General features: G+C 34.9%; 1 protein-coding gene across 1 annotated transcript; it reads left to right on the forward strand.

Annotated features, from left to right (window-relative positions):
* Positions 1–13,611: 13,611 nt before the first annotated feature.
* LOC131158658 (probable glucan endo-1,3-beta-glucosidase BG5) lies at positions 13,612–14,780 on the forward strand. The gene is made up of 2 exons (XM_058113528.1): positions 13,612–14,226; positions 14,391–14,780. Exons 1-2 carry the CDS (start codon positions 13,612–13,614, stop codon positions 14,778–14,780), a joined length of 1,005 nt encoding a protein of 334 aa, XP_057969511.1.
* Positions 14,781–21,598: the final 6,818 nt, after the last annotated feature.

Consider the following 21,598-nt stretch of genomic DNA (forward strand, 5'->3'; position numbering starts at 1 on the left):
AAGTGATTCAGAAAATGAAAATAGCATACTTTCTTATGATGAATTGCATCAGGAATATCTATATACCCTTAAAATGCTTGAGAAAATGAACAAGGAAAATTCTAGTTTGAAATTGAAATTGAAAGAATTTTCAAAGTTAGTTGAAAGTCAAAATGAATCTTATGCATCTCTCATGAAAGACAAGGATTTGAAAATTGAGGAGTAAGAAAAGAATTTGACAGATAAATCTAAGATTATTTATAAATTTACAAAAGGTCAAACTTTTTTTGAAAAACTTCTATGAGCTTAAAAAAATTCCCTAGAGAAGGAAGGCCTTGGTTTTAATGGGAAGGAGAATCTAAAACAGAGACATCTCTACATGAGATATTTTGTAAGAGAGTCAAAATCGTATGTTCCAACTAAAGACTATCATAGAAATATTACATGTTTTAAATGTAAGAGGTTGGGTCACATAAAATTTGACTGCCCTTTCAAAAATAAAGGTGTCAAAATTAAGAAAGTCTGGAAAGTCAAAGGAGAATCTAGTACTAAACCCCATGAACCTAAGAAAATCTGGGTACCAAAAGTAGTTATCTGATTGTGTCATGCAGATGTGCTTGAGATTGTCCTCCTCAAAGGACAAGTGGTATATGGATAGCAGATTCTCGCGACATATGATAGGAGATAAAGCTAATTTCACGTCTATCATATCCAAAATGAAGGATTCGTTACATTTGGGGATAACTCTAAAAGTAAAATCATTGGAATTGGTAAGGTTGGTAAGGAACCTTCACTTCTCATTGATAACATGTTATTAGTTGATGGATTGAAACATAACTTATTGAGTACAAGTCAACTATGTGAAAAAGGTTATAAATTCTCATTTGAACATGAAAAATGCATTATAGAGAACAAATCTAAAAACAAAATATTGTTTACTACTGATCGTTGTGAAAATGTCTACACCACTAGCCTTGACAATCTTGCTTCTAAACATGTTACTTGTTTTTCTAGTATAAATGAGATTAGATGAATTTAGCATAGGAGACTAGAACATACAAACATGGACTTAATATCTAAACTTGTTAAGGGAGAATTAGTTAAGGGATTGCCTAAGACTAAATTCGTAAAAGATAAAATCTGTGATGCATGCCAACTAAGAAAAGAAGTAAGAACTAGCTTTAAGAAGAAGAAAGTAATCTCTACTATTAGGCCACTTCAAATGCTACACTTAGATTTATTTGATCCAAACCCAATGCAGAGTTCAGGAGGAAAATCATACGCATTCATCATAGTTGATGATTATTCAAGATATACATGGGTACTATTTTTAGGTCACAAAGATGAAGCATGTGAACAATTCATAAGTTTGTGTAAGAAAATTCAAAATGAAAAGGGTTATACTATCACTAAAATCCGAAGTGATAGGGATAGAGAATTTAAAAATCAAGGCATGGAAGACTATTGCAATTCATTAGGAATAGCTCATAATTTTTTGGCTCCTAGAACGCCACAACAGAATGGTGTAGTGGAAAGAAAGAATAGGTCTATACAAGAAATGACTAGAACTATGCTTAACGAACATAAACTATCCAAGTACTTCTAGGCTGAGGCAGTAAATATCACCTGCTATGTTCTAAATAGAGTTTTGATTAGACCATCTCTAAATAAGACTCCTTACGAATTGTGGAATGGAAATAGACCAAACATATCATATTTTCATGTCTTTGAATGTAAATGTTTTGTGCTTAGAGACAATGAATGTTTAGGAAAGTTTGATGTGAAATCAGATGAAGGTATCTTTCTAGGGTATACTTTAGATAGTAAAGCCTATAGAGTATATAATAAACGAACATTAACCGTTATAGAATCCTTCATGTAGTATTTGATGCCTCAAATCCCTTCTCTAAAAGGATTGATGAAGATGAAATTAAGATAAATAAGGAATTTGAAAAACTTTCTATTGAAAATGATTCATAAAAGAGAAATGAAATTAGGGAACCATCTGCTAAAACTAATCAAATTGAAAATGAGGTTAATGAACTACTTAGAGAATGGAAGAACATAAAGAGTCATACCATTGATCAAATAATAGGTCAACCATTACGTGGAGTAGCCACACGATCCTCACTTAGGAATATGATTAGTCATTTTGCCTTTGCCTTTTTGTCTCAAGAAGAACCTATGAATGTGAGTGAAGCAATTGAGGATGAATCTTGGGTGATGGCCATGCAAGAAGAGTTAAACCAGTTTAGGAGAAATAAATTATGGACATTAGTTCCTACACCTAAGGATAAGACAATTATTGGAACAAAATGGATATATAAGAACAAGAAAGATGAACATGGGATAGTTGTTAGAAATAAGGCAAGACTAGTAGTTTAGGGATATAACCAAGAAGAAGGAATAGATTTTGAAGAAACCCTTGCACCTGTAGCGATAATGGAAGCCATTCGAATGCTTTTAGTTTATGCTTCTTTTAAGGATTTCAAGTTGTATCAAATGGATGTCAAAAGCGCATTTTTAAATGGCTACATAAGTGAAGAATTTTATGTAGAACAACCCCCAGGTTTTGAAAACCATAAGAATCCGGATCATGTGTATTGACTAAGAAAAGCCTTGTATGGTTTAAAGTAAGCTCCTAGAGCTTGGTATGAAAGACTAAGTGACTTTCTACTTAACAATGGATTTATTAGAGGGAGGATAGAAACAACATTTTTCATAAATTCCAAAAAAGATGACATGCTTCTAGTTCAAGTATACGTAGATGATATCATATTTGGAGCAACAAATAAAGACTTGTGCAATGAGTTTGCAAGAACTATGCAAAATGAATTTGAGATGAGCATGATGGGTGAACTAAATTTCTTCCTAAGACTTCAGATCAAACAAACGAAACATGGAATTTTTATAAATCAATCAAAGTACATTAGATATCTGCTCAAAAAGTTTAATATGGAAGATGGAAAAATACTAGGGGCACCTATGAGTTCTTCCTTGAAATTAGACAAAGATGAACAAGGTATATCAGTAGATGTCAAACTCTATCGTGGAATGATCAGTAGCTTACTATATGTGACTGCCAGCAGACCTGACATAATGTTCAGCATATGTCTGTGCACAAGATTTTCAGGCTACACCAAAAGAGTCACATTTGTTAGCTGTCAAACGAATACTTAGATACCTTATAGGAACTATTGAACTAGGGTTATGGTATCCTAAGTATACATCCTTTGAGATTATCAGCTATTCAGATGCTAATTTTGCTGGTAGCAAAGTGGATAGGAAGGCATGAGTGACATATGTCATTTCTTAGGACATTCTTTAGTCTCTTGGTTTTCCAAGAAGCAGAATTCAGTTGCTCTTTCCACAGCCGAGGCAGAATACATAGCAACAGGAAGTTGTTGTGCTTAAATGCTATACATGAAGCAAGAACTAACAGATTTTGGATTAAGCCATGACACAATTTCTATAAGATGCGACAAAATGAGTGCAATAAACCTCTCAAAGAATCCTATATTACATTCACAAACTAAACATTTAGAAATTAGACATCATTTTCTTCGTGATCATGTGCAAAAAGGAGATGTGACACTTGAGTTTATATGCACAGATGAACAATGGGCAGACATATTCACGAAACCACATGCGGAGAATAGGTTTATCCAAATTAGATGTGAATTAGGCCTGATGCATAGTCGAGAAGTTTCCTAGAATTATATTAGATGACATAATTTCGGGGGAGCAACATCACTTAATATTCACAATTGATTAAAAATTTCAATTTCACCTCATTTGTTCCCATTTGGTATCATATGTGTTCACATTTGGTGTTAAACTCATATCATGATGAGTGCATGTTAGCTGACACATGTTAATCCTCACATAACCTTTGAACTTTAGCGACTGTTTTGATTATCCATGTCTATGAAATTTGACACACTGTATATGTTCACATTGAAATTTAATTCAACAACACAGTTTTGCACTAGCAAAGGTGAGAAGTACATTGCATAACATAGGGAGACATATTTCACAGTACAATTTTTGAAATCTAAAGGTTGAATATTTGAAAAAAGAAGAAGGATGAGATACAATTATATCATAACATTTTTGTTATATACCTTTTTGTTGACGTTAAAAGGGGGAGAAGAACATACGGTTGTAGAAAAAATAGTTCACAAAAGTACATAAGTACATGAGTTATACGTGCAAAACTAATTTGTATGAGCATATTTCATATTGCTGAATATTTGATTGTGCATTATTTAAGGGGGAGCCTTGTTAGGCGTAACCCATTTTATATTTTTGCTTGTGTATTTGTCATCATCAAAACGGGGGAGATTGCTGACTCTATGAGTTCAATCCTGTTTTGATAATAACAAATCACTTGACATTTGATTTGTGCATTGATATTGTGAACAAGAACAATATTTAGCATGCACGGAAGGTTAGAAAGTCATGGAAGCCATTGGGATTAAAGTATATATAACTTGGCACAATTCATGGAACTAAAAGAGTAGAAGAATGAAGATGCAAGCGTCAAGTTCAAGATCGTCATTGGAATGAGTATTTAGAAGTGAATGTATTTACATATTTCATATGATTTAATTCAAAACTCAAAATATACCCTAGACTGACCTTAAGACTCATGCATCTCGTGAAAATCTTTTAAGGGTAATACATGGACTTTGAGACCTATTTCAAAATCCCAGAAAATGTTTATAAAAGAGCAAAACAAAAAAAAAAAAAGTGATTTTGGAAACTTAAAATGAAAAACTAGAAATTGAACTGTTCAAAAGAACGAAGATGTTGCCTAGATGATTGAAGAGTCAACTTCAGAAGACTGAAGTTTAAGCTTAGTCGTCTGAAAAATTACTGCAGAAGACCGAAGATTAAGTTCAGTTGTTTGAAGATTTATTTGAGAAACATAGACCAGAAGATTGAACCCTGACTTTAGTCATCTGAAGTAGGGACTTTAGAAGTCTGAACCTTAAGTTCAGTCATCTGACCCTGTGTCTAGTTCAATTTTTCAAAACTTTAAGGAACATCAGACGTCTGAACTCGAATATTCATTCGACTGAACCTGCGGGAAGTTTAAAAATTTGATCTTTAGCGGGAGAACACGCGGGTTATACAGTTGATCAAATTGATCAAACGGTCAGGACTTGTCCTAAGGCTGAGATTACCTATATAATAAACCTCTAAACCCTAGTGCCTTAGTTTTTGGATAATATTGAGAAACTTGAACATATTGCAATACGATTGTCTGCACTCCAACTTATACTCATCAAGTTTAAGCAAATCATCTCAACTTTTTGAAGGGATTTCATTTACACATCTTGAAAGCAAGCCTTAGTGATTGAGGTTTGGTAAATAAGGAATTGGTTTACGTTTTCAATATATAGATATCTTAAAGATTTTTTATATCTCATACTCATACATCTATTACTCTTATTGAAAAAGAATAATCCTTGTGTTGTTACATAAAAATTTATTTGTGAAAAGATTTTCTAAGCATTGAATATTTGGCGATCTTTAAGTTCTTATTTTCATTCAAAGACTCAATATTTTTTTAGTGCGAAATCTACTTGATTGAAAAGTCTAAAGGTTCTCAATATATATTTGTGAGAAAAATTGTGGTGACTAGTAGTGTTTAAATCTTTGCAATATTCAAAGTCTTATATTTATTCATAGATTCAACTCTACAAATTATTTGATAGCAAGAATTTAGATCTTCATAACATTCAAGACTATTTTTAAAAAAAAATCACATTCGGTATTCTTACATCTAATAAGTTGAACTAAAACCCTAAGTTCTCCAAAGTATCTACTTATATAATTATTTTGGGAGATATTGATCAAAGGGTTATTTTGTGAAGCATATCATTCATATAACGATTACATCATTACATACATACTGAGCTTCAAGTTTTATCATATAAATATGTATTAGGATTTTACTTGTACTCACTAGCTTGGATAGAAGCAATATTGAGTTTTGCAAAATTGTAATTCTATATTATAATCACGGTTCGGGTTGTGAACCGGTGAGGAGGAAGTTGTGCCTTGTGTAAGCAGCGGGTGAGGAAGGAGTTGTGCCTCTTGTAAGCAATGAATAATAAGGGAAGTTCCGTCCCAATTAAAGGTGCAGGGATTTAGTGGAATCTTTGAGTGGGTTGCTCAAGGCGAGGACATAGGTCGGGTTGGCTAAACCTCGTAAAATCATGTTTGTCTTCTCTCTTCCCTTATCTTTTTAATTTCCACTTGCATTTCATTATCAGTTTTTGCATGGTTGTATATTGATTTATATTATACACACTCGATAATTAATTGGGTAAAATAGAATTTATTGAGATAATAATTTGAATTAATTTCAAGCTCCTGCAATTAATTTGTTAAATATTGAAGTAGAGATTAAGTGGTAAAATAAACTTAGAGATTTTTTAAAATACCCAATTCATGCCCCCCTGTTGGAATTACACCTGAATTAACAAGTACACTTGAAATCCTAATACATATTTATATGATAAAACTTGAAACTCAATATGTATATAATGATGTAATCGTGATATGAATGATATGCTTCATAAAATTTCCCTTTGATCAAATCTCCCAAAATAATTATATAAGTAAATGCTTTGGAGAACTTAGGGTTTTAGTTCGACTTACTAGATGCAAGAATACCGAATGTGATCTTATTAAAAAAATTGTTCTTGAATATTATGAGATCTAAGTTCTTGCTATCAAATAATTTGTAAAGTTGAATCTTTGAATAAATAAAAGACTTTGAATATTGCAAAGATTTAGACACTACTTGTCACAATAATATTTCTCACAAATATATATATTGAGAACCTTTAAATTTTACAATCAAGTAGATTTCGCAATAACAAAATATTAAGTCTTTGAATGAAAATAAGAACTTGAAGAACACCAAATATTCAATGTTTAGAAAATCCTTTCACAAATAAATTTTTATGTAACAACACAAGGATTTTTCTTTTTCAATAAGAGTAATAGATGTATGAGTATGAGATATGAAAAATCTTTAAGATATCTATATATTGAAAACGTAAACCAATTCCTTATTTACCAAACCTCAATCACTAAGGCTTGCTTTCAAGATGTGTAAATGAAATCCCTTCAAAAAGTTGAGATGATTTGCCTAAACTTGATGAGTATAAGTTGGAGTGCAGACAATCGTATTGCAATATGTTCAAGTTTCTCAATATTATCCAAAAACTGAGGCACTAGGGTTTAGAGGTTTATTATATAGGTAATCTCAGCCTTAGGACAAGTCCTGACCGTTTGATCAATTTGATCAACTGTATAACCCGCGTGTTCTTCCGCTAAAGATCAAAATTTTCAAGTTTCTGCAAGTTTAGACGGCTGAGGTCTCGGGTTCAGACGACTGAAGTTCCTTAAAGTTTTGAAAAATTGAACTGAACACAGGGTTAAACAACTGAACTTAAGGTTCAGACTTCTGAAATCTCTATTTCAGATGACTAAACTCAAGGTTCAGTCTTGTGAAGTCATTCTACCTGTTTGTGTTTCATCAGTTAAATCTTCAGTTGACTGAACTAAATCTTCAGTCTTCTAAGGAAATTCTTCAGAAATCTAAAGTAAAACTTCAGTCATCTGAAGTTGCCTCTTCAGATGTCTAAGGATAATCTTTAGTTGACTAGGTAGTTCAACTTCAGTTTTTTTTATTTTGTTTTCAAAAACCATTTTTGCTTTCTTACTTTGCTTCTTCATAAAACATTTTCTGGGTTTTAAATAGAGTCTCTAAGTCAATGAATAACCCCTAAATGATATTCATGAGATGCATGAGTCCTAAGGTCGATCTAGGGTATATTTTGAGTTTCAAATTAAATCATATGAAACATGTAAATACATTCAGTTCTAAATACTCATTCCTATGACGATCTTAAACTTGACGTTTGCATATTCATTTTTCTACTCTTCGTAGTTCCATAGCTTGTGCCAGGTTATATAAATATATGCTTTAATCCTCGTGGCTTCTATGACTTCATCACCTTCCTTGCATGCTAAGTAATGTTCATGCCTACATTCTCAATGCACAAATCAAATACCAAGTGATTTGTCATTATCAAAACACTATTAAACTCATAGAGTCAATATTTTTTATATTTTTTAAATAAAAACACTATTAGAGACGAACCCTTGAACCGTCACTAATACCCTATTATTAGTGATAAATATGCCAAACCGTCAATAATATTCTTGACTAAATTATTTTTATATTTTTTAAATAAAAACACTTTTAGTGACGAATCCTTGAACCATCACTAATAATAGACTAATAGCGACGAATTTTTGGAACCATCACTAATATACTTAAATAAATTATTTTTTATATTTTTTAAATAAATAAAATTATTAGTGACGGTTTATAAATCGTCACTAATAGTAGTTATTTCTACTGTACAAGACTATTACTGACGGTTTATAAACTGTCACTAATAAGAGACTTTTAGTGACGCATTAAAACCATCACTAATTCCCCGTGAATCGTCATTAATATTTTCCCAGGATACTTTATGCGCAAAAAGTGGTTTCTCGCGATGGTTTGCACGGGGAAACTGGGTTTTAGTGACTGAAATATTAGTGACAAATTGAGTTTCGTCACTAAAAGTGCACAAACCGTCACTAATACTTTAACTATTAGTGACGACTTTTTAGAACCATCACAAATAGTGCACTTTTAGTGACGAAATTCAATTCGTCACTAATACTTCTGTCACTAAAAATCAATTTTCTTGTAGTGTGTAATCCCAAGAGGGGGCTGAATAGGATATTTAAAAATTATTCTTCTTAGGTTTAACTAAGCCAACAGTAGTAATACACAATCTAGAGTCTTTTAAAAAAATACCAAATGCACAGATAAATTTAATATGCGAAAATATAAAACAGTGCACACACGATATGTTATTAGGGTTCGGCCAATACTGCCTACGTCCCCGCCTCTAGCTCGCAAGTCCGAGAATTCCACTAATGCTTACTTAACGGGTGGATTGGCACCGTATACAACATAAGGTCAATTTTCCAGGGCTAACCTCAACCTTACAACGAATGCTTAATGGGCTAGATTAACACCTATTCAGGCCACACCTGGAATACAACGGATGATAAGAATTTTTGCGTACAATTCAAATGCTTCTACACAAGCAGATATGTAGGACAATTCAGCATAATAAACAATGCACTCACGTATGATAGAGAATTAATGCTCAAGTGAGATTTGTTCTAAACAATGTATCTACTCACAACAAGATATGTATCAAAGTATACGTATGAGTAAGGTCTTTGATTCTAAAATATGTTTTCATAGTGTAAGCAATCACAAAATCTAAACAACCTTACACAAATACCTCAATAATATTTTTCAACAATAAAATCAGGAGATAGTCAATATTAGCTTCTTAAAAATATTTTGTAATAAGCACAAAATCTAGCCTTTGAATCTTACAACAAAGATGCAAAAATCCTCAAGCTAAAAAGAATTATCCCAAGATAATATTTATCAATGAAATAATCTGTGATCAACTTATCAAGCTAACTCTTTAAAAAATAATTTCAACAATAATGAATGAGAGAGTATACTAGCTTTAGGATAATATATGAAGCACACAAATATATTCATTCTTCAAATTGCAACAATAATTCAAATGAAGAGAATGCAATAAATACTCTCTTATCAAAGATTATTTTTGCAAATAAGAGTTCAAGAGAGTATGAACAATATTTGCTTGAAAAATTATGGAGTATGAGCAAATAGGAATGGGAAAATTTTAGAGAACTTTTTGTTAATCTATTTGCTAATCTTGTTACTAATCAAAGCAAATGAATGAATATTTATAGGTACTCCATAAATTATAGCCATTGAGGACTTATTTGGTATTTTCAAAATATTTAATCAAGTTTTAACCCCAATTACTGCAGTAAAAGTGTAGCAACTCGAGAGTTTCGGTCGCCCAGTCCTTAGGTTTGGTCTCCCAAATAGAAACAAAGAGAAAAGTTACTTTTCCAAGTTCGGGTGCCTGAGGGAAAGTTTGGTTGGCTAAAACCAAGGCGATTTTCCAAAAGATCGAGGTTCAGTCGATCGGTGCACAGTTCAGTCTGCCAAACTCAATAATTCGGTCGATCGAGGCTATTTTGAACTAAGCGTTCGGTTGCCCAAGAATAGTGGAAAAGTACCTCTTAAACATTCAGTCAGTTAGGGACAGTTAGTTCAATTTAAGTTCGGTCGCTCGGGCTTTAGTCAACTTTGTTTACTCTTACTTATTCGGTCGACCGAGGCGTTTTTAACGCCCTAAGTTCGGTCGGCCGAAGCCCTTTCAAACTTAAGGATAGGTCCTAATTTTGATTAAAATTCACCTTTTTTTGCATAGGTATGACTTGTGAGTTTAAGGGGATTTTGCAAGTGATGTTTTAGGGACCTAGTAGTAGATCTATGGCCTTTTGAGCATTTAGTCCTATCATGCATTCAAATGCATTATTACAAATCATGTTATATTACAGACCCAATAGAATTGAATACGAATACAACAATAAAGAGGTCTTCATCCTTTTGCTTCTTTAGAGCCATATATGAGACATGATCTTTGTGTTCCACATGGCTTCCTAAAGCTCCTACCATCAGTGCATGCTAAGTAAGAACCTATTCAAGATGCTTAGTGCACGGGTGAGAAACATTAGTTTTGTCATAATCAAAATGGGATTAGACTCACAGAGCCAACATTAATTTAACTTTAAATGAACTAGCATTTGTAATTTGTACTCACACCTATATAATTAAAATATTCATGTTCTTCACAAAACATGCTTTATCTCAATAAATTTTTCTCTTTACATAAATCTACATATATGCATAAAAGAACCTCCTTAAATGGATATGCATATAACATCATGTATTAACCCCACATGATCGAGTTGTGCGGTCCGAAGATTGGACATAGTCATGGCTAGCCTACGACCAGGCTAAGTCAAAACAAGTATCCCATTGATAGTCCGATTTGCCTACCCAGCCTGGTCCGGACCCAGAGGGTACACAACCCTTCGCTAGCCAAATCGACTGTCAACCGCCTATACTTTCACAACAGTGTGGTTACACTAATAATTTCACTAGTTACAATACTGTGCTCTCAACATATCTAGTCCATCAGGGTTCTTAAATTATATAGTGTAATTTATATAATATTATATAATAACAATATAACGACCTCCTCATATCCTGCCAACATTATATTGCAATTTTCATGATAATAATAATAGCATGATCTCATTTTCACAACTCGGTATAAAATCGTCATATTCACAATTCGGTGTAAAACCGTCATTTCTCACAATTCCTTAGTATTCTCAATAATTCCATTGATCAGTATAAAACCACATTCTCTGTATACAATCATGACTCAGTATAAACTCACAATTCTGTATATATTCATAACTCAGTATAAAATCCATACTCGGTATAAAATCACATTTCTGTATAAAATCACATTTTCACTGTATAATATCATAAAAGAGATTCCAACCGATTTAATTATTCATTTATAACAAATTGTTCTCATGTCACACAATTTAAATTCTTATACCATAATATAATAAACTGCACAAGGAAAATATATTTTGCGGAAAATAAAGGTCTGATTATCTCCATGATTTTATTTAACTCACAATATACATTTTTCTCGAAAACAAGAAATGATTACCCTACTCACTTTGGTTTTCCCCAAATACATATATAATAACCAAAAACCCATAAATGGTGTTTATTCTTCAATTTGGCTGAGGATTTGGAGAGAAATTGAAAAGAGAGAGAGAGAGAGAGAGAGAGAGAGAGAGAGAGAGAGAGAGAGAGAGAGAGAGAGAGAATCGAACCGTAGAGTGAGAGACAGTGACAGAAGGAAATTTTTTTTCTAAAAAAAATGAGCAGACCCTTATTTATAGGTATGCAGGCTCGAACGAAACCGTCGACAATTTGCTCTTTTACCTCCCTATTTTTCCGCGTATTTACACTTAACAGCCCTCGGGTAACTTGAAACTGTCGACAATTTGGTCTCACCAAATCATGCACACTCAAAACCGTCGAAGGTTTTTCCTGTGATCTCTCAAATCGTCGACAGTTTCGTCCTGCACTAAACAAAAATTTCCTTTTATTGTTATTATTATTATTCTTATTTTTCAGGTCTCTACACTGTGTGCATGTATATATAAACTAAATAAATGTAAACTAGAAAAGATTCACTAAAGCAAAATTTACACGGAAAACATGTTATCAAAATGTATTTTTTAATGATGAGAACATAATGCTTTGCCAAAATTATAATTTTTTATACTCAATTACACACAATAAAAAAAAATGTGCAAACATTTTTTGAAATATATATTACATTGAAAGATATCAATTCTTTTATCTTGCCTTTTTGTCCACCTTTATCATATTCATTATAATGCAATAAAATGCAATTCGCTAAAGTTTTGCGAATTAAGTTAAAGAAAATTTAAAGTGAATCGTATTTTTACGTGTCAGAAAGACATTTAGCTATAAATATTTAATATAAGCTTGTAAAAATATTAAAAAACAAAAAAAAAGTATAAGCTTGAGAAACAATTTATATTTCTTAATCCAATTTTTCAAGAAACTTCGTCATATTCTTATATATAATTTTGGACATGTAAGATTATTTCCATCTCTCATTTTATTCTTTCGTTAATTATAAATTAAGATTTTTTTGGAATATAAAGTTTCAAACCTTAATTTAGACATAATGAATTTAGAAATTTGTATTAAATCGTACTCAAATCCACAAATTCAAACCGAAGTTCTCTCCCAAAAATAGAATAATTAAGTTTCAAATTTCATTATTAGGATGGTCTAAAATAATATTTATATTAAACGTAAAACTTGGGTTATCTACATAAATACATGGAATGGTAGGGATGGATCTGGAATGATAAATATGGTACCTTATTTTTTAAGAAACTTTACTCGTATCAATACAATATATATAATTATATGAAATTATTTTATCCATTAAGTTCTCAATGGTCAAAACTTGAGTATCCATATTAGAGGTCTCGGGTCAGAGCTGAGAGGGATGGAAAGGAATATGAGATAGGAAATTATCCTCAATAGAGATCTTCCATTCCATACTTGGGTTAGATTAGATAGAACTGGAATAGAGTTTGAAATCAAAACATCGAAATACAATGTCATGCGTGAGAAGCTTAGAAAAACAAAGTGCATAATTGGAAATAATTAAAACAATTAAATGCAGATACTGTGAAGATACATAAATATTGCAGCAAATGATATTAATTTAGAAGCTTCTATGCGCACTCCAATGCATTCCCATAAAACATCCGAATTTAAAGATTTGCATGATCAAACTCAAAATACACCTCCTCTCTCACTTTCTCTCCCCACAGATCTAAATATATATACATATAACACTAACATACAGAGCACCACCAAATCCCATCCTATCTGTATTACTCTGCAGGTTGGTGGCACTACAGTTCTTCCCATCAATCTTTGTTCTTGTTTGCTTTACGTTCTCCCATTTTGGTTATTTTAAGAGCCGATCAAGACCAATGAAGGCGATGGGATTTATTTGGATTGCACTGGTTCTGGTAGCCATGCTAAACATGCAAGCCACAACGTCGCTGGGCATCGGCGTTTGCTACGGGATGCTCGGCGACAACCTGCCGGCGGCCGCCGACGTCATCGACCTCTACAAGAAAAACGGGATTGAGAAAATGAGGCTGTTCGACCCAAACGCCGCCGCCCTCAATGCTCTCAAGGGCAGCGGCATCTCCGTCGTCCTCGGCGTCCGCAACGAAGACCTTCAGGCCATCGCGGCCAGCCAAGACGCCGCCAACGCCTGGTTCAACACCCACGTCGCGCCCTACGTCGGAGCCTTTGACATCCCCGTCATCTCCGCGGGTAACGAGGTCATCCCCGGCCAGTATGCCCAGTACGTCCGCCCCGCCATGGACAACCTCCAGAACGTCGTCAAAACCAACCTCCCCACGACCCACGTGAGCACAGTGGTCGCCACCGGCGTCCTCGGCGAGTCCTACCCTCCCTCCGCCGGCGAGTTCTCCGACGAGGCGAAAACCGACATGACCAACGTCGTCTCGTTCCTAGCCCAGCATGGCTCGCCGCTCCTCGTTAACGTCTACCCCTACTTCGCAGTGGCGGCGGACCCGCAGCAGGTAATACGACAGTTTTAATTAAAATAATCTTCGTGCATATTATTTTATCATACTAACATTTTTTTCATACAATCCAATGATATATGCCCTCGCCTATCTAATAATTTTTTAACTGATTCGCATGTTTTTGTTTAAAAATTTAACATTTAATAAAATTGTCATAGGTGCGGCTGGACTACGCATTATTCACGGCGACAGGGACGGTGGTTCAGGACGGGAACTTGGGGTACTCGAACCTATTCGACGCGATAGTCGATTCGATGTTTTGGGCGGCAGAGAAGGCAGGGTCGCCGGTGGACGTGGTGGTTTCGGAGAGCGGATGGCCGTCGGCGGGGAATGGGAACCTGACGACGGTAGAATTGGCGACGACTTACAACAAGAATTTCATGCAGCACATACTGGCCAAGAAAGGGACGCCTAAGAATCCTGGGGCTAACATAGATGGATATATTTTCGCCATGTTCAATGAGAACCAGAAGCCTGCCGGAGTGGAGCAGAATTTTGGACTGTTCAACCCTGACATGAGCGTTGTGGAGCCCATATTTGCGAACTAATTACTGTATTTGTTCGTTTAAGAAAAAATTTTATTAATGATTTGGGTTTCAGTAATTAAGTTTAGACTAATGGATGGATGATTTCAAGTTTCATATTTAGATAGTGTGGATTTCAAAAAATTAAAAATATTTTTGTGTTACATTTTAATAAAATATTCATACATCATATTCAAAGGTATAATTCTAAGCACTCAATATAGGGTACGGTTTTTTTTTGTGCAAATTAAATTGAATATTGAAAAGTTCTCATAACATCGTATTTAGTTTAAGTAGAAATTTAAACTAAAAATAAATAAAATTGTTTCACCATCATCATCCTAAAATAATCAAATAGACTCTATACATAATCTTTTTTTTCTTCAAAAAAATACACATAATGTTTTTTTTACTATGGAAGGAGACCTCATGCTATTCGTAAATTTTTAAAATTTATATTTCATAATTAAAGTACATTTATATGATATTAAGTATAAAATAAAATTTTTGAAAAGAAAAAATAATTCAAAATTTGAATTATTTTTATACTATTTATAATTAATATTTTGGAGTTAAAATTAGAGCCTAAGAGTCTACTATTTATAATCCCAACTTTATCTAAGAAAATTAATTTCCAACATAATTAAAATAATCTCTTTCTACTCAATTTAATTTGAAAATAAATTCATATTTATTATTTTTTTTTTGTTTTTTATTTGACTCTTATTGTAATGTGAACTAATAAAAGTTTTTAACTTAATTTTTGCAAGAACATACGCAAATGAAGAAAAAAAAAATGAAAGAGCAATAATGATTTTGGTTTTACCATGCCATAATGTGGATAGTTTTTTATTAGTATCTCGTGGCTTTGTTTATTCTGATACCCGATTGACAATTATCATTTTATAATTCTTAACTAAATATTAATATTAAAATTTGAATTGTCCGACATATTAGGAGAAATGTTGCCGAAATTCGACATGCAATTTTAATATATCCCATGCATTCAATAGGTATCAACTAGCTAATATTAATAAATATATAAAAAATTTTGATTCCAAGTAATAACCTCTCTCTCCCTCATTCTTTTATTCAAATAAACTCTAATATTAGAGTTAAAAAAATAAAATTATCAAAAATTTATAAAATATCTAAGATTCTACTATTTATAATATGTATAGGATGTTTTTGCGAAAATACTCAAGTGAATATCCATTGCATAAGGGCCTACTAGTTTTTTATTTATTTTATTATTTAATTGTCTATTGTTTATAATTTAACACCATCTAATATTTTGGAGTTAAAAATTAAAATTATGAAATTTTAATTTATAAAAATCCAAGAGTTCACTATTGATAATATCTTCTTATATGTTTGTGAAAAATACTTAAGTGAATATCCATTGCATGAGGGATGGAGCCCTCCCTCTTTAATACCAACAACATTACCTATGATGACCATTTGGATTATTTCCAAATTACTTGTGGAAATGGGTTTTTGAGTCCCTCCCTCTTTCTCCCATTCAAGCAGCTCGGGAGCCTTAATTTCACTCTTAATCCCATTAGCTTTTTTCTAACCAATGAAGGTATCTGAACTGCAATATATATATTGCAAGGTTGGAATTAAGCATAATAAAAAGGAATGAAGCAACTGAAGGGGGAACCTTTGGTATGGGCAATGAATTGTTGTACGAGAAAACTACTAAGTTTTGGAGGATACTCTAACATGGGCATTCAACCATTATATAACTGATGAGAAAATCATTCTATATTTTTTAAAGGATAAATGCAACGACCTGCCTAATTTACCATACATTCTTTTTCCATAATTCATTTAACATAATAAATTTGACATCTTGTTCAACTGAATAACATAAACAACCTAGACCCATGGGTACTAGAGTTATATCTAAGATACCTAAGCAGCAGGAAACGTAATCACATACATATCATCCTACCAATCACAATACCAAAGTTCTACTAAACCTATTATATATACAAACATCCACAAAAAGCCAAAAGTACTATAGGGTCTCAGCCCAAAAATAAACCTGACCTTAACTCAACAACTCACCCTTCAGACAGGATAGCCCCACCGGTCTCTACTATCGCAGAGCTCTATCCGCTCCTCTACCTAGATTTCCTAAAATGTTTATATGGCTGGGGTGAGACACCTCCCAGTAAGGGAAATAAACTAATATGAGTGTGTGGCACCTGATACAACAATCATGCGACTGGTCCAATTGATAATCCTAACACTTGGTATTCTAGAGGAAACCCGAGCCCTTATTCATCTTCTTCTATGATCCCTGATGAGAACCTAATGGCACTGGCCTCTTCTTCAATTCCTGATCCACCTCATCCTCCCGAATGTCGGTCTCGATTACAGTGGCCTTATCCAAAAGAAAACTCACGGATCTGCAACATACCCACTAATCTGTGAATGCCTTTCCTCAAGCCCTTCTTGAACCTCTGAGCCTTCTCGTACTCGTTAGAGATCAAGCACGGCACGAAATGGGAGAGCTCTATATATCGAGCAGCATACCTTTCTACAGTCATATCTCCCTGTGTCAGAACAGAGAACTCATCCGCCTTAACATCATATGTGGAGGCCGGGAAGTATCTCTCAAAGAAAACTTCCTTGAAGCGGCTCCATGTCATCTCTGTAGGACTAGCTCTCTACTTCTCTAGTAGACTCACCACAATCCACCATTGCCCAGCTTCCCTAGACAAAGGGAAGGTAGCATAGAGGACTCTCTGCTTATCTGTGCAGTGTAGAACCTTTAGAATCCTTTCGGTCTTCTTGACCCAATTTTTTGCTATCATCGAATCGGGTCCTCCTGAAAACGTCGGAAGGTGCATACGTGTGATTCTCTCGATGGTACACCCTGCAATAGTAGGATAACGTTCACGTATCCTAACACTCTGCCCAATCTCCCACATAACTTGCCTTGTCAACACTCGAGGCACAAAAGGAGATTCATCGCTTGCAGTCTCCTCGAAGCCACTATCTAAGTTGTTATCCTTGGGTTCCATTCTGAAAAATAGAATAGGAATTAGTTAGAATTCTTACATCATATACAGTCTACGCAATCATTGACATCTAACCATGTTAACTACCAATCTCACGGGTCAAGGTCTGTCCTATCACACTGACACGAAACCATCAATGGTTTACCATGATTTTACTGAAATCGTCATTCCAGGAAAAACACAGAACACCGCCAATGAGTCTCTATCTAGCAACAAAACAACCCTCGACCAACTCTACCCATTTCTTACATCTTATACTCTGGTATGTACACATAGCTACGCTTAACAAAGTCTGCAAGACCCAGCAACTTGGTTATCTCTGATACCAAACTGTCACGCCCTGAATCTGGCATTGGGACCCAGGGTGTGATATAGTAACATAACTTGTCCCCGTATCATATAATACACAAATGATACAACAATGAATGAGGGTCCGACCCCGTGGGGTTCCCGTACAACCTATACACATTCATATACATAACATATACGCAATAGAAAAATTCATTCTATGCATACACGGTACCATATGAGAGTCTATACAGATAGAGTCTAAGCTTCATAATACAAAACATAACCTAGGGTGCCAGCAAATACCCAAAATGACAACCCTGTTACAATCCAAGTAATTACACTAGTACCCTACGTAGTAAACTGACCACCATGCTCCCCACACAAGGATGCTAGTTCCAGTTACTTGAAGGACCTGAAAACATGTACATATGATAGGGGTGAGACACCTCTCAGTAAGGAAGAATCAAGTCATATCGGTGTGTGGGATGTGAGTGTTATCATGAAATAAAACTTACACAGTTCAATACAATTCCAGCATTTTTCACAAAACAGTTCCAGTATAGTTCTCAACACACACACACACACACACACACACACACAAACACACACACACACACACACACACACACACATGATCAAGTAACCCGGTGTTGTCACACCCTTAAACACGAAGCCGGCTCACATTACACGGCATCCTCGGCGTATGGCATAGCCCTAGGCTCCCATGGCATCATCACCCTTCGGTGATCAGCCGATAAGAGGCAATATTTCATGCCCTCGGATATAGAGCCGGACACTTTTGCCACTAGAATGTGGTATTTCACACCCTCGGATATAAAGTCGAACACTCTTTCACAACTTGGAACAATTTGGAACTCACGTTCCTATATCTCATTTCAGAAAATCACAACATAATGCATGTTCATATAACAGTTCATTCCACACTCATTTGGTAATCAAAAAATCATGATTTTCAAAATACAGTTTAAAACAAGTCAAGACACGGCCATCTCCGTAACACAATATTTAATACAATATATCCACTGTTTTCCAACGAAACCAAAGATGCAACCTGATGCCCCCTTTTTCCAAAACTGTAACATGAAAACCCCATAATTTACTCGTTAGATTTTCCCAAATAAGTAGCCAAAACACACACACGACCATGAACCCACAGTTCTACAGATTTAGATTTCAAAAATAACCGATATAAATAGAATCCCCTTACCTTTCCCCGAAAATCCAACCCGAGCTCTATGGCTCCCAAATAGTGAACCGAGTTCCCAAAAACAATAAATCACAGAACATTAATTACTTACAATATCACGCTTTACAAATCTACCAAAATGGAAATGAAAACCAAGCCTTACCTTGAATTTTGGGTCAAAACCCGAATAACTCAAAACGAACATCTGTTCCACAGAACACGTAGAGATTTCTTCCCTCATCCTCGCAGTAACGTTGGTTCGGCGATTCTAACAACAAACGGCGATGAAATCTAATGAGAGAGAGTGTGGCTTCGAGTTTGAGAGAGAGAGAAAGGGAGAGAGAAAACCTTGTTAACTTAGCCTCTAAGCAAAGAAAAAAGATATTTATAGCACCTTTGACTCGGCCAATCTCGTCGACGAGGCTGCGTCTTCGTCGATGAGCCAGCAAAGGAAGTTCATCGATGTAGTGGTGGTCTCATCGAAGAGCTTGAGATTTCCAGATTCCCAAAAACCTCTCGGCTCCTCCTTGTCGACGAACCTCTGAATTTTGTCATCGAACAATAGAAGAACCTTCGTCAATGAAACTCTAGCTTCGTCGACGAAGCCTGCTCAATTTACTATTTTACTTTTTTCTTATTTATTTATTCCATATCTCACAGTTTTAGTTCTTACACGACAGTTGTGAGCAGAGCTTCCAGGAATTGAAGCAAAGGCTTGTTACGACACCAGTGTTGATCATCCCACTAGGGGGTGAGGGTTATGTTATCTATAGTGATGTGTCCTTGAAGGGACTTGGCTATGTACTGATGTAGTGTGACAGGGTGGTAGCGTATGCTTCTAGGCAGTTGAAAGAGTATGAAATGAACTACTGTACCCATGATCTTGGATTAGCTACAGTAGTACATGCATTGAAGATTTGAAGGCATTACCTGTATGGCGAGCGATGTGAAATCTTCTTTGACCATAAGAGTTTAAAGTACTTCTTCACTCAGAAAGAACTGAACATGAGACAGAGAAGGTGGTTGGAGTTTATTAAAGATTTTGATTGTACTATCAGTTACCATCTAGGAAAAGCAAACGTGGTAGCTAATGCGTTGAGCAGGAAGTCTGTAGGACCAGCGCTGGTAGCTATGGAGATTTAGTATCCAATCATGGTGGATTGGAGAGATTCGACATAGAGTTGGTCGAGAGTGATCCACAAGCATGTAATGCCAGTTTAGTGGTGCAGCCTACTCTGCAGGAAAGGATTAAAGTTGCTCAGAAAGAGGATCCATAATTAGAAGAGGTACTGGTCAGAGTACAGGGTGGATAGGGAGAGGAATTTTTTATTACAAATGATGGAGTTTTGCGGTTTCGTTCCAAATTATGTGTTCATGCTGATGCTGATATCAGAAAGACCATCCTAAAAGAGGCTCACAGATCTTTATATATAGTTCATCCCAATAGCATAAAAATGTATAAGGATCTGTAAGAGTCTTATTGGCGGAGTAGTATGAAGAAGGAGATTATTGAGTATGTAGCACAGTGTTTGACATGCCAGCAGGTAAAGATTGAGCACTAGTGTCACGCCCCAAACCCACAAATGGGTCCCAGGTGTGAATATAGTAACCTAACTTGTCTCTATATCAATTCAAACATACATGATACAATACAATAAGAGGGTCCGACCTCGTGGGGTACACGGATGCCCTATACACATGTACATCCATACTCATCAGTTACGCAACGGAAAATACTTCATCTATCTATATAACATACCATACCAAAGTTTGTACAAAGCTAGGATACACGTTCCCATACAGTACTAAGGTTCACATTTCCATAAATACCGTACATACTCCGAGTGTTTACAAAAACCATCACGACAACGCGGTTACAAAATCTCATACCTAATCAGGTACTAACGACAGCTAATGACACTCCCACCTCTGATTGTTAGGATGCTAAATACGGCTACCTGATGGACCTGAAAACATGGTACGTACATTCGGGGTGAGACACCTCTCAGTAAGGAAGAAAACAGGTTATATCAGTGTGTGGCATACAAGTGTTATTTACGCAAAACATAACATTATACAATACGATATAGTTCGAAAACATTTCCATACAATTCCATATAGTTCCATATAGTTCCAGTATTTTCATAAATGCATTCTAGTACATATGGTACCCAAAACACACGATCAGTGTTGTCACACTAATACACAACTATGCTATGAAACCCAAAGCTTCAAGCGATTACATTGTCAATACGATGTAGCTCTCAACAGTGCGCAACTGCTCTATGAGCCATAAGTTCCACATCAATTAC

This window comes from Malania oleifera, chromosome 6 (assembly GCF_029873635.1).
Source record: "Malania oleifera isolate guangnan ecotype guangnan chromosome 6, ASM2987363v1, whole genome shotgun sequence".
In the NCBI taxonomy this organism is placed as follows: Eukaryota; Viridiplantae; Streptophyta; class Magnoliopsida; order Santalales; family Ximeniaceae; genus Malania; species Malania oleifera.